Source organism: Paralichthys olivaceus, chromosome 17, assembly GCF_024713975.1.
Source record: "Paralichthys olivaceus isolate ysfri-2021 chromosome 17, ASM2471397v2, whole genome shotgun sequence".
NCBI lineage: Eukaryota > Metazoa > Chordata > Actinopteri > Pleuronectiformes > Paralichthyidae > Paralichthys > Paralichthys olivaceus.
This window is the reverse complement of record NC_091109.1, coordinates 20,113,984-20,127,067: the sequence shown is the minus strand read 5'-3', so window position 1 is coordinate 20,127,067 and position 13,084 is coordinate 20,113,984. Positions and strand designations below refer to the sequence as shown.

At 45.1% G+C, this 13,084-nt stretch overlaps 1 protein-coding gene and 1 long non-coding RNA gene across 7 annotated transcripts in view; one reads left to right on the top strand and one right to left on the bottom strand.

Moving 5' to 3' along the window:
- Positions 1-3,987, bottom strand: part of epc1a (enhancer of polycomb homolog 1 (Drosophila) a) — a 25,455-nt gene extending 21,468 nt beyond the window's left edge. Inside the window, exons 1-2 of one of the 3 annotated variants that reach the window (XM_020107074.2) lie at positions 3,689-3,987; positions 2,873-2,990 (exon numbers count right to left, since the gene is read on the bottom strand). Coding sequence is in view for 1 of the 3 variants with exons in the window: in XM_020107073.2 (XP_019962632.2) it covers positions 849-1,001 (153 nt within the window). In the remaining 2 variants the exon portion in view is untranslated. Of the gene's footprint in view, positions 1-848; positions 1,336-2,872; positions 2,991-3,306; positions 3,453-3,688 lie in introns of those variants that run through there. The other 2 variants (XM_020107075.2, XM_020107073.2) reach the window with 2 other exon arrangements.
- LOC138405273 (uncharacterized) lies at positions 3,788-13,084 on the top strand. 4 transcript variants are annotated; one of them, XR_011238968.1, is made up of 4 exons: positions 3,788-3,922; positions 10,584-10,759; positions 10,922-11,276; positions 11,536-13,084. It is a non-coding gene; the product is annotated as an uncharacterized lncRNA (long non-coding RNA). The 4 variants fall into 4 exon arrangements; XR_011238970.1 differs by having other exon boundaries at positions 10,922-11,660; positions 12,058-13,084; XR_011238969.1 differs by having other exon boundaries at positions 10,922-12,257; positions 12,666-13,084.

Genomic DNA, 13,084 nt, shown 5'->3' with positions numbered 1-13,084 from the left:
CTGATATATTTGCAGATCAGTGAACCTTAAGCACCAAACGTATCGACCAAAGGATTCAAGAACTATTTTAAAGCAAGTGTCAACTGCACAGACGCTCACACCAAACCACACAGACGCAAACACCGATCTGCTGCAGCGTGCAAAGTTTTGCATGCACCATTATTGCAATTAATTAATAACCAGAAACAGTAAACGTGTCTGCAGCGATAACCGTATGGCGTGCAGAAACCTTGAATTGAGCTGCCTCTAAAATAAACACGACCACACATTGGACTTCCAGCGCTGTGCAACCATGCAAATATATGCTATGATTAAATACAAGGCATGGCCGGTGAACGCCTCCCCTTCCTCGGCGAGTGCAGCCGGTGCTCGGCACACATGGCGGAGCCGGAGCTGTCAACAAGCAACACCCAGCTGTCAAAGCGGCCGTGGGGTGGGTGCGTGCGCGGGGGGCTCAGTGTCTCCCCCTGGCCTCCGCTCACGGAAGGTCCGGCAGGGCTGAGGCCTGCGCCCGCTCCTCCGCCACCGCCACAGAGAAAGTCAACAAAATGGTGGAGCGGAGAAAAGTCACGTGACTCCTTTGTGCCGTCGAGCGCACTTTCAGGTGAAACAAACGAACACAACCGGGCTCGCGAATAAAATACCGAATCGTCGTGTGGCCACAACGACGCCCGCGGTGGAACGGGCTCGGAATATTTCGTATTCGTCGAGAGCCGTCGTGTGCAGGAAAGCGCAGCTATGGCGGCCATTTTGCACAAGCTTGCGCAGGCAGCACAGCGGCGCCCGTCGACACGAAACCGCGTCCGAAGAGATCCAGCAGCGGCCGGGCAGCAAATTTAAAAACATACCGATTCCTCCTCTTTCTCCATCCCGGTTGGCATCTGCGGCACCGCCCGGTTGATCGAGGCATATTCGTGCAGGTCCGGCAAATCCTCGCAGCGGAAGACGGGCAGGGGCTTGCTAGCATCCAGCGCCCGAGCCCGAAACGACAATTTACTCATTTTTATAAGAAAAGATGCGGCACAAATCTACTCGATCTGCTCGAAATAACAGCAGCTCCGCCTCGAGTTCTCATGGAGGAATCTGTCGCGGTCTCTGGGAGTCAGCCGGTCGATCGAGGGCAGGCTCGGGTCCGTAGCAGCGCGAACAGAGCCGGGCAGGCCCGGGTCTCGGTCGCTCTCTGTCGGTCTCTCTTTCCCCTAGGCTCCGCTGTTCCTCCCCGGTTCAATACGCCATGGCCAACATGGCGGACATTACAAACTCATGCAGCTCTCTGCGAGCGGCCCAACCCCCTCGATCACGGCAACAGCCATTCCCACGCAGTTTTGCACGCGTGCGCGCTCGCGAGGCCCTTGGGGTAGGGGGGGTGAGAGAGGGAGGGTGAGGAGGATGCTGATGAACTTCCCAGGCTCCGGATATTCTCCTCCCGTAACAACCCCGGGGATGATGCTGACGTACCATTTATTATTTACGTGTCATAATCATAAATATAATAAATTAATAAAATTTAAAAAAAAACACACAACCTGACTCGCAACACCTCACCGTTTAAAAGCATCTCCGGATAAACTCCCACTGAAGCCAGGATAAGTGTTAGTTTCTGTTTTTCTCTTGTTTGGTCATATATAAAAAAAAAATGTCCATCTCGTGTCCTGTGTTTAAAATGAACATGAGCAATTAAAACATATGACACGTGCTCCTCCATTCAGGTTCTGTGGTTTTGCAAATGTCGCCATCCTGTGGTGCAAACACCAACCGTCATCTTCTGCTTCACTTCCATGTTCCAGTCAAACAGGTTGAGACAGAGCTGGAACGCTGTGTAAACATTCCCACCTCGTTAACCGTGCTTTGTCTTAATGGACGTTCACTCACGTTATATAGGGAGATGACATTAAAGCATATTACAACAGTGTGGTTTAGTGTAACCCATTTATAGTTGTATGACTTGGGCAACAAATCAGCTAATTTCCTTTAACTGGAACAATGCTGGAGAGCACTGAGCCCTGCGAACTGAAAATATGATACTTACTTATTTATAATAAAACAATACGATTCGCATGATACCAAAAGGTAAACAAATACAGCCAGAGAGATAATTCTGAAACTAGCCCACACTTTGTTTTCATCAAGTCAATAAGTAAATGGAGTAAATGACCGATTGACAATAATTGTTATGCTATGGAGATCTAATAATTGATCTATGATGTCATGACCTCTACATTGTCATGGGCTCACGCATTACTAACAGACATTGCTATCAACTGAAACAGACAAAATAGTTTACTGTTCACTATTCGTGATCAAGTGAACCGTCATCCCAGAGCCGCCTCGTCTTCTGGTTTGTGGACGTCATAAAATCAGCACGGTCGTCTTCTGCAGTCCCCCAAAGGCTTGAGCAAACTGTGAATCCTGAGAGATCTCTTCGCACATGAATGATGTACTGAAATGTTGCTCACATTCTTCATAATTCAGCCTCCAACTGCTGCACATTTTTACTTTTATCGTATATTTATATTTATTATACCAATAAAAACACCAACGTCAGAGTCAGTTGCTCTGGACGTTGTTGGAAGTTTTTTCTGCCAGACCCCTGTAAAAACTCCAGAGAATGTCTGAGTGAACTCACAAGGACGTGTCCTAGATGTTGAGGACGTCAAATAAGATGTCAGCTTGGACAGCAAGACGCAAGAGCTTGTGGGGATACAGGCCAACTTTGATGTTGTAAGCAAAAGGTTTTCCTAGATGTCAGCCCTCACCTGAATGCTCTGGACATCTTCTTGTTATTATAAGTACCTGACCCAGATAATCTCCTCATTACATTATTCACAAAGTCGTAAAATCTTATCAGAGTGGAACAGGAAATGCAAATAACCTGCAGGGCCGGGTGAGGAGTCCTGTGGGCATGAGAGACTCATCCAGGCGTCGGCTGGTGTGATAATCATCATCCATTTGGGAGCAATAGCCTCACAGCTGAAGACCATAATGGAGGCCTGTGAAACAGAGTAGTAAGAGACAGTCTAATATCAAAGAAATATTATTAATCGGGTCAAAATACATCACACATTACAATAGGATTTATCACACCCACTGATGAGAAGTGTAGGATTTTAATGAATAGATGTTTCTTTAGTTTCGGTAGTAAAAAGGAACATAAAGCAAAACACACACTTATTCTCAAGATTCACATTTAATCATGTTCCAGTTCAAACGTCCATCTGAATGAATCCGGACGCCCCTGCCTTCACACTGTGTTAAATCATGTAGAACAAGTTTAGTTGCTGCGAGTGCACATTAGTACAAACCCACATATGGAGGAGCAGAGGGAGTAAAAAAGACCAGGACAAGGCAGAAAACAACAGCCGATCCCGGAATCATCCGGAGGTTGGACGTCGAGGCTGCATCGCCACGGAGCCGATTACAGAGCAGCTTTCGGCGGGGTTATAATTCCTGTGGAGCCCAGAGATCAGACACAGCTGTTTGCTCAGCGACACCGAGGCTAGCTGGGTGCTAACGCTAGCTTAGCCCACTTACCCTGACCCTGCGCCATTTACAGTTCGCGCACACGCCGCCGACAGTTAACTCGCAAACAACTTGTGCGCAATCACGCAGCCGTCACTTTCCGTCCCCGCGGAGAAAACACGGGTCAGCGGTGAATTAGCCGGAGCCGGAGTTTTTTTTTTTAACTTACCTGCTGCTAGCGAAGCCACAGGGGAGGAGGAGGAGGAGGAGGAGGCGGAGGATGGCAGCTCTTCCTCTGGTTGTCATGCTAGCGCGATGCTAACGCTCGTTAGCTCCCTTCAGGTCGCCTCAGAGGAGAAGGATGAACGTTTCCTCCTCGGCTGGTTGAAGCGGAGCGCTGGAGACGGAGAGAGTCCCCGGGAGCCGAAGAGGAGGAAGAGGAGGACGCGTCCTGACGAGGAAGGTAAAACTTAGACACTTCGGCAAAAAACACACCAAACTGACCACAAGACACTCTGCAGGACCATTCTGATTGGACGGTGGAAGCCACCAATCACCTGTGGAGAGCTCCGGGAGGAGATGAGCTCATTGGTCCCCCTCATCCACCCAGGAATAATAATAATAATAATAATAATAATAATAATAATAATAATAATAACCACATTACTATCACTAATAACAACAGTAATAACCATACTGTTATTAATTATTATTATCCTTTTAAATAACAACAATAAGAATAATCATCATATGCATTAACATTAAGAAAAGCAAAGGCTACAAATATAAATATACTTGTGAGTGAATAATATCAATCACTGACTATTTTTACTTCCACTACTACTACTACTACTACTACTACTACTACGATTGATGAAAAGAAGAAGGAGAAGAATTTAATTGCAGTTCAGTGTTTGTGTCATGGATTCACAATAAAATAAGCAAAGGCTAGAAATGTAGAAATACTCGCATTTAAATAAACAGAAAGTCATTGAGAAAATGTGAGTGAATTATAGCAATAACAATACTGCTATTGGTTCCATGACTGCTCCTACTTCCACTAGTATTAGTACTACTACTATGATTAATGACAAAAAATTTGAATAACAACAATAATAATAATAATACATACATAATCATTTTATTACAGTTTCAAAAACAGAAGAGCAGTAAACTTCCAATTAAATAAATAGGAAGCCATTGAGAAAAAGTGATACTACTACTACCACTACTACTCATCATCATCATCATCATTATTATATTGCATTTAAAATAAGTAAAGCAAACAGCTCTATATCCGTATTTCAATGACACATTTAAAAGTAGTGGAGCAAAGGCTAAATAGATAAAGAAATATATACATTCAAACAGAAAAAAATTCAAATTCAAATGAGACTTATCTATGATTATTTATGCCACTCACAGACCAACCAGTGAAGTGATGTAACAGCTGCAGTGTCTTCTCCAAAAATCATTACTGTGTTATGTAACTGTCTCCAGGGCTAGTGGTGGTCAACTCCCTCCGCCCCTCCAGACACACTCCCTCCCTCCCTCCCTCCCTCACCCTCCTCTCCTCCTTTTCTTCCTCACCCATCTCTGTCCCCCTCCCACGAGCCTTGTCGCAGCACAGCCTCTGCCGCCTCCTCTGACGCTTTTATTTTTCTGCAGCGTGCATTTCTCATGATCAGACACGGATGAAAGCGAATGCTGCATGGTGGAAGCATATGGAGTCATTTTCTCTGGTGCTGCTCCCCCACCACCATCACCACCACCACTAACACCACCCAGTGTGTGCCTGGGACACTGGGAGTGGAGGAGGCATCGCCATGATTAATATTGCTTTGCTAGTCTCCCAGCAAGGTCATCAGCAGCCATCTGTAGGCAGTGGAGAAACCCTAATCTCCATTTGGATGTGAGCGTTCCATTGTTTCTCTGTGCTTACACGATTCAGCCCAGTGCACTGGCAAAGTGGCTGGCACATACACTTGCTGATTTTTTTTTGTTGCACAGTATATTGCACAATATAAAACCTGCAGTGCTCACTTTGATGGATTCGCAGGTGTCTCAGGGTATAGCACAAAACAGTCTGCTTTTCATGCTGGTGTCAAAAATAGCCTATTCTATGACTGTGGTGAATTGTAAATGAATGGGAAGTTGCCTCATCATTTCCAGCGGGGTGTCACTTTCCTCTCGTCTCATCTAGAGGGCAGTGGAGACCCACGTAAAGACCCGCGTCTCTGCTGGCGTTAACAGTGCAGAATGCTCACCTCACCATCTCCTGCCTTCTGAGACCCAAGTGACACCGCCGAACGCAACATTGTCAGCATGTACGGCAGAATTTCCTTGCATACGTCTTGCAGTATATTACACTATGTGCAATTAGCTTTCATGGATTTTAATAATGTGGGAGCATTAACGGGAACAAGTGTAGTGTAGTGTATGATGGAGAGATGCTGCTGTTTGAATTTGTTTGTGTGCAGTGAGTGCTCGAGGGAATGGTTGGAGCCCAGCGGTCCGGGGTTGAGATCAAAAGGAGCGAGCCAAACATCAACACCACAACCAGCCCCCCCGCTCCCCAAACAAGTTGGACCAACTGCTGACAACAGCTGAGATGAAGGATGCTGTTGTCTCTTTGCGCTACACGACATGGATCTACACGACATGGATCCAAATCCCAATCGGGGCTCTCACTGTTCTTTGTATTTGGGGTTGACAGTTGTCGTGACGGCTCTTTTATAGCTGGGGTTGTCCATCTGCATGAAAGCGGAAATGTGTCGTTAATCTGGGCAGTTTTTAAGATACTTATTTAGAGCCACATTGCTGGTAAATCAAAGGCAGAAGAGATCAAGCATTACTTTTTAATTTTCTTTGCATATGATTTAGCAAACATGTAATCCTCTGCTCTCACTTCTTTTCTGCTGTTGCCTCTGTGCCATGTTTACAGTCCGCTCTTGTTTCACCGTGCTCCTTGTCAAAATGTCCCTGCACCAGTGTCACAGAGACAAATTCCTGTGTTTTACTACACAGCCGTCTGACTGACAGACACGAGAGGAGGATGTGTTTGGACAGGTCTCACCCTGTTTCCAGCATCTCTGCTCCAGCGTCTTTCTTGAAGCGGGCAAACTCCCCGCGATCATTGATGCTGGTGAGCAGTTTCCATAGCAGCAACACAGCCACACCCAGCAGCACCACGACGGAGGCTGATAGCACTGCGGTAATCATCATCACGTCTGGACCTGATGGGCATTCTTGAGAGACACGGGGAAGCCATAGCTCTTCATCAGAAACACACTGTCGAGATTGATTACAAAAATGTGTTTCGGCGCGAGCAGCACTAAGTGGATTACAATACACAGACCACTTAAAGTAATATTAGAGCGCAGCACATGATAAACTACGTTGTCAATTTGTGTGGGTGTAGAGGGGGCCGCATGCAAAAAGAGAACATTTAAGGAATTTAATCTCACAGACAAGTTTCTCTGCTTAAGCCGCACTTTGTGTTTAAGTATCATGAAATATAGAAGAAGAATTTGTCGCAATAAAGAAAACCCCCCTAGAGCCGCTTTAACTGACACAAGTTACTGAATTGCTCTTTTGTTGTCGATGTACTGGTGCAGTCATGAAAAATCAAGAGACTCTCCTTCGTGAGCTACATGAGCACGGTTGGAGTCGTCTTTTTGTCCAGGTCTCAGCAGGAAGTGCACTCTGCAGCCGTCCACCTCCATACGAGGGCCTGAGGAGGAGGTAACTGTTGCTAAGACACCAGCCAGACCCACCAGAGTGAGGCTCAGGTGTGCACACCTCGTCTCACACTCCTTTGGATTCAAGCCTCGTGAGAAGGCCCTGCACATGATGCATGCTCTGTGGAAAAGAAGCATCAGCGTGGAAACAGTATAAGGAAGTCAATGAGGACAGAGAAGTCAGGATCCAGTAAATACAAAATGTTGAGCTCCTAATAGAAAAGCGTATGTTTTGAGGGATACGCTTTCAAAATGAACTAGTTAAGTTACCTTGTGGCTTCAACCACACCTCTAATCACCTATCAAGGCAACATATACTCATCCACATCTCTTCATCATCCATTCATCACCCTTCATCCTCTCATTCCTCTTCCCTTCTAATTCAGTTTGGAGCATACCTCTTAATTGACGTTGGGGCCGGGGGCTCAAAGCTTGGGCCTGGAAGCGGTCGTCACGACACATGACGGTGCCACAGTTACAATTCCCTCCTGCACAAATCTGTCCGCCCTGAGACAGACAAGATCCAGGCTGAGGGAGACACTTGCAGGCTTGACCACTGAATGCTGGGAGACACTTACACATTCTGCAGACACACTTGTTGTTCCCTGGCAGCAGGACATGATAGAGGACATGAGATATGAGCACCTCTTGGAACATGTGACACATACCGAACAGTGTGTTACCTCCTCTCTGCGGTCCTTGGTATTGATCACAGCTGAAATCTCTGCATTCACACAACTGCACATAGGAAGTGTTATTGCATCCCCACTCTCCCCTCTTTACATCCGCAGCAGAGAAACAGACCTCTGTCGTTGCGTCCACCTTGAATGACTTGAAATCAGGCTCGTTATCGATGCCGTGATGCTTCACCTACCTGCATGCGCCGCACTCCACAGTGCCGTTGCCATGGCTACTTGAAAGGGCTGTGTGGGACCACGTCCTTTTGACATGAGCACTCGTATATGGGGCTCAGCAGGACCTCAACCTCTTCACTATAGCCTTGGGGTTTAATAATAACATGGGACGGCCTTTGTGAAGCAGTCACGCACAGGGGGGCTGTAATGCTTACATTAAAGCTCACCTAGAGGGGAGGTAAGAATTCCCCGAGCTCACTTATAATGCTCGACTAATGAGGTAATCATAATTAGCATTACTATCGCTTCCACTGCGAAAGGCCTCATGGTTACAGCAGCACTTACAATTTACCACACAGAGAGCTGCACAGATTCCCACCTCGTCACCTCTGGAGATGCAGGAGCACCTCCTGCCTCCTCGGCCAGCAGTCCATACAGTGTGAAGTGTAGAGGTGAACCTTTTAAGGATGAAATGATGTCCGCAGCCTACACACACGTGACTAATGACTTTTGTAAGAAGAGAGTTTCTGCCTCACTTACATCGTACACATAGACTATCATCCGCAGGATGTTGTAGGAGTTGTGGCGTTCCAACCCCGTATTTTGGGAAAATGCGATTTTAATCTCATAGTATATTCTGACTTTTTTCTCATTAAACTATGATTTTTAAAAATATTATATTATATTATGCAATGCTATGCAGCACATGCAAAAATAATCCTTTGCTAAAATAGTTCCAAACAAATGCTGTATTTACTCCTAACCCAGTAATTGTGAGGAATTATTCAGCCCTAATAAAGTAAAAGTATTGTGCCTTTAGTTTGTGTCCTTTGAGAGTAATAAAAGTACAGAATAGCAGCAGCCTTAACCTTGGCTTTCATGGAGAGGTTTGTGTATTTACCAGACGTCTCAGGGAAAAGCTCCACATGAGTGGCTATAACGTGAAACCCTTACTATTCACTGCTATGAAATTGCTATGGGTTTATTACTGATGTGTCACCACAGTGACTGAAAAACAACTCAGCATACAGCGCAATGTATACATGCATAAAAGAAACACAAATGAAACACAATGATGAATAATGAATGAACGGAGATGGCCTCCGATGTACCTCGTACTAGCGGGAGACATTTTCAGCGACAGAGACGATGATCTGGATGTTCTTCTGTCTCAATGTTTCCACGACGTGAGTCACCCAAGGATAGTCCTGACAGAGTGGGAGTCGGGGCAGAGGCAAAACACGATGCATAACACTCAAGCCAGAATAAATATGTGTAATCAGTAGCTAAGCACGCTCCCCCTCTATCGCTGTCCTCCCATCTAACAATTCCCTCCATCACTCATTTCATTCACTCGCCCTGACAGACTTTCCATTTCCTCCAAATAGATAAATAAAGTACCATTCAGCGAGGAGTGATGCACGCATCTTGCACATCCATTTTCAGCCTGGGGTGGCCATTTCTCAGACAAAAATAGATTAATAATGTATCTATATTCACTGCACCTGTCAGTGGCCTAGACTGCAATGAGGTCAAGACACATAACACTCGTATCAACTTCATCAGAGGGTGATATGGATGTTTACATTGCAGGGACAAAGAAATACTCGTAAATAGACTCAGTTGGATGTTCAAACACACTCACACACACAGACACAGTGAGATTAAGAGATGAAAGCGTTGGTTTGGATTACAACACAAACACTCCAGCTGTTTCCCATCAGGGTGTTTCTGTCAGCATCTTCTTTGCCCAGGGAACTGTGCTGCTGATTCTGACCTTTAAATCACTGTCTTTGACTCCTGTCTGCCGCTGCCTGGACCTCGATTCCACCGCGACGTTTGCAGACGGGAATCAATTTGACACGTGCAGCAATATCTGGTCCATAGGATAAACATCGTACACTCCTTGGGACCGTGGCCATCCATAGCATACAACAGACAGCGTGCACACACACACACACATGATATTTACCTCCACACAGGTTATGCTGTTACCTCTGTGTGTGTGTTTGTTTGATTATCAACAGGACAACACAAAAAAACTACTGAACTGATTTCCACAGAACTTTCTTACAAGAAATAATAGGATTTAGGTGTTTTTCAACATTTTCACCAATTTACTGGGGAATAATTCATGATGGACGTAAAATGAAGCATATTTAGAGGACTGATATCGATGAGTGTTTGCAATTTGGTGCAGCTTAATTAAAAGGGGACTATTGGGCCTTGTCGTAAATGCTCTCTATCATTCTAGTGTAACTTTGTTTCTAAACTGTTTTATAGAAAAGTACCCACAGGGTACTAAGAGTAATACACGTATTTTATTGGCTGTAGAATAAGAGAAATTAAACTCTAGTCTGCCGTAAAACAAAAATAGTCCTGATGATTTTTTTTGTGTTTATCGCCACCGAACGGCTGCTTTCACTTAGCAAACACAACCATTTGATTAAGTGTTAAAGTACGCTGCTGAATGAGGTTTCACTCAATGCAGAACCTGGGAACTTGCGGATGACACTTTCCATCTTTCCAGCCAAACAGAAGCCAGCTTTGGTAGAAGGCACCGGCAGACGAGTCACATTCCTGCAGCCGACCCGCTCCTGCAAGTGAAGAACATCACACGGTCAATAAAGTGCCAATTTGCAGTAAATGGAGCACCTTCATAAGTGATTCTGATCGGCCTTTGGAAAGAAAGACCTTCCTGCTTCAGTATGTAATCAAATTCATGCTCTTTAAAATAAAACCTCACATTATGGAATTATTAATATTACATTTTCCTTTATAATGATTTTGAAATACAAAATGGACACGGTGTAGTTTCCCATAGGAAGCTTAGCGTTGTGAAATGTCCCTCTCATCTCTTGTCTGCAGTCTCTCTGCTTCCTCCTCACATCGCCCACCCGAACAAGAACAACAATCTGCGTACTGCAGCCCTGCACCCCGCTGGGCTTCCTCACATTTCCTCGCACTCAGCGGCTTGCATCAGGGCATCCAGCCCCACTGTCGGGGAAATGCAGGTCACAGGAGAACCACCGCTCCACCACAAGCTCAGCGACGAGGCTCAGAATGTGGCAGTAGGTGAAATTAGGGGCGGAAGGCCACGGCTCGGCCCTCGTACAGGGATTCCTTCGTGGTGCTAATGTACGACATCACTGTCTTATCCACAAACGCACCAAAACCTGAGACTGGATGAATCGAGGGGAGTGAGGAGGAGCGGCAAGTTTTGGTAAGTGATTTTGTGGCTGAAGGGTGGAAAGTGAATAACGAACGCTCTCTCTTCTTTCAGCAGTTACCAGTTGTCCTTGAGCAAAGCACTTAATCCCCAATCGCTCCAGTGGTGCTGCTCAGCGGCCAATAGTAAGATTATGAGTGTACGGGGCAGCTCTCAGGAGTGTGACTGTGTGAATGTGACACGAGGGTATTCCATAAAAAGTAGAACAGAGGTATGAAAAGTTAAGAAGAAAGTATGTTGGCCTACATTTCAGGTGAGAATGAGAATGAAATCAGGCCCATTCAGAAGTCTCGGCTGATATTCATCATCTCGTCCATGAGGTCAGAGCCCAGCTTCAGTGATCAGATCGTCCTCCATGGAGAAGGACAGGTCCATCAGGTAGTACAGATCTAATCCTCCACACACCTGTACTTCCCTTAAAGCACAGAGCACAGCAAATAAGATTATTATGTTGTTTGAAATAACATGTGCAGCATTGTGTGAGAAGGTAAATCTATAAAAATACATATTCTGTGACCAGAATTTCTTTTGTGCTTCGTAGTTAAAGATTTTTTAGAATCATGACCTCATTTGCAAAAGCAAGACTTTGGTGAAGTCTGTGACCTGAAAGTTCTCCATGTACTTCTCCAAGTATTTGTGCTTGAGTTTCTCCAGATCTCTGTGAGCGGAATGAAACAAGGATGAAAAATGACGACAGCTTCTCAGAACAATTTAAATAAGAACAACTTTTCTTTCTCATAATGTTGACATGACACCCACGTGACCGGAGGTGCAGCCGAACACTGACCCGTCCTCTGCCGTCGTCAGTGTGTTTGCTCTTCAGGATGGAAGGTGATCTCTAGGTTCCTCAGACGGTCAGTGGCCCCTCTGGGGTCCTCCAGGCAGCCAACAGGACAGCCTCTGTTCAGCAGCTCCCTGGCTGTGTCACAATGTTCCCATATGTGCTGGCCCACTTCTGGACAATTCTTAAACCAGGTAAAGTCCTTATATAAGCCCTCGCCCTAAAAATGATATGGTGTTACTGAATGACAACATACTGTATATCTATGTTGGGACAACATGGCAACATATGTTCCACACAACATTTAAACATGGTCTTCAACATACGTGTTACAAGCAGGGTTTTATTTTTTTGTAAAGATTTTCTCATTTTAGCATCATCACAACTACCTTTTATTAGTTATAATATATAATTAGTTATAATTATAGTTGCAGAGTATGAATAAAATCCCCAACAGTTTTATTATTGTCATTATTGTCAAAAAGCATTTCGTCAAATACAGAAAACAAAAAACAACTCTCCATTGTTAGTTCTTTCTTTTCTCCCTCACTTATTTTCCACTTTAAATCATACAATTATTATGTCATTTAAATGAAATACAGATTGGTCCGTCAAACAAAGATCTCTCAATAAGCACCACTGCGCCAAAGGAAGGGAACCGAACAATAGAGAAACTTCTTTATGGTCCCAAACAGCACACAGGGTTGCATTAACAGTGATCCCTTCAAAGAAGAAGGCAGAGAGAGTTTCCGAGGCCACTCACCTCCTGAGTAACACCAGAAACAGTGTGGCCCCGCAGCCAGACGCTCTCTCCACAGTTCCCAACCCCTTGACTTTGGCATCCGTGATCTGAATGGTCTGTAGGTGCAACAAAAAGCTGTATTTTCCCACTGCATGAAAGCACCGCATCACAGAGGTAAAGATTTCCCTGCATGTTGCAGTTTGGTTTGGAAGCCTCATGATTTTTGTTCCTCACGCTTGAGATTTAGATGAATTCAATAAATCAATGAATAAAATCATC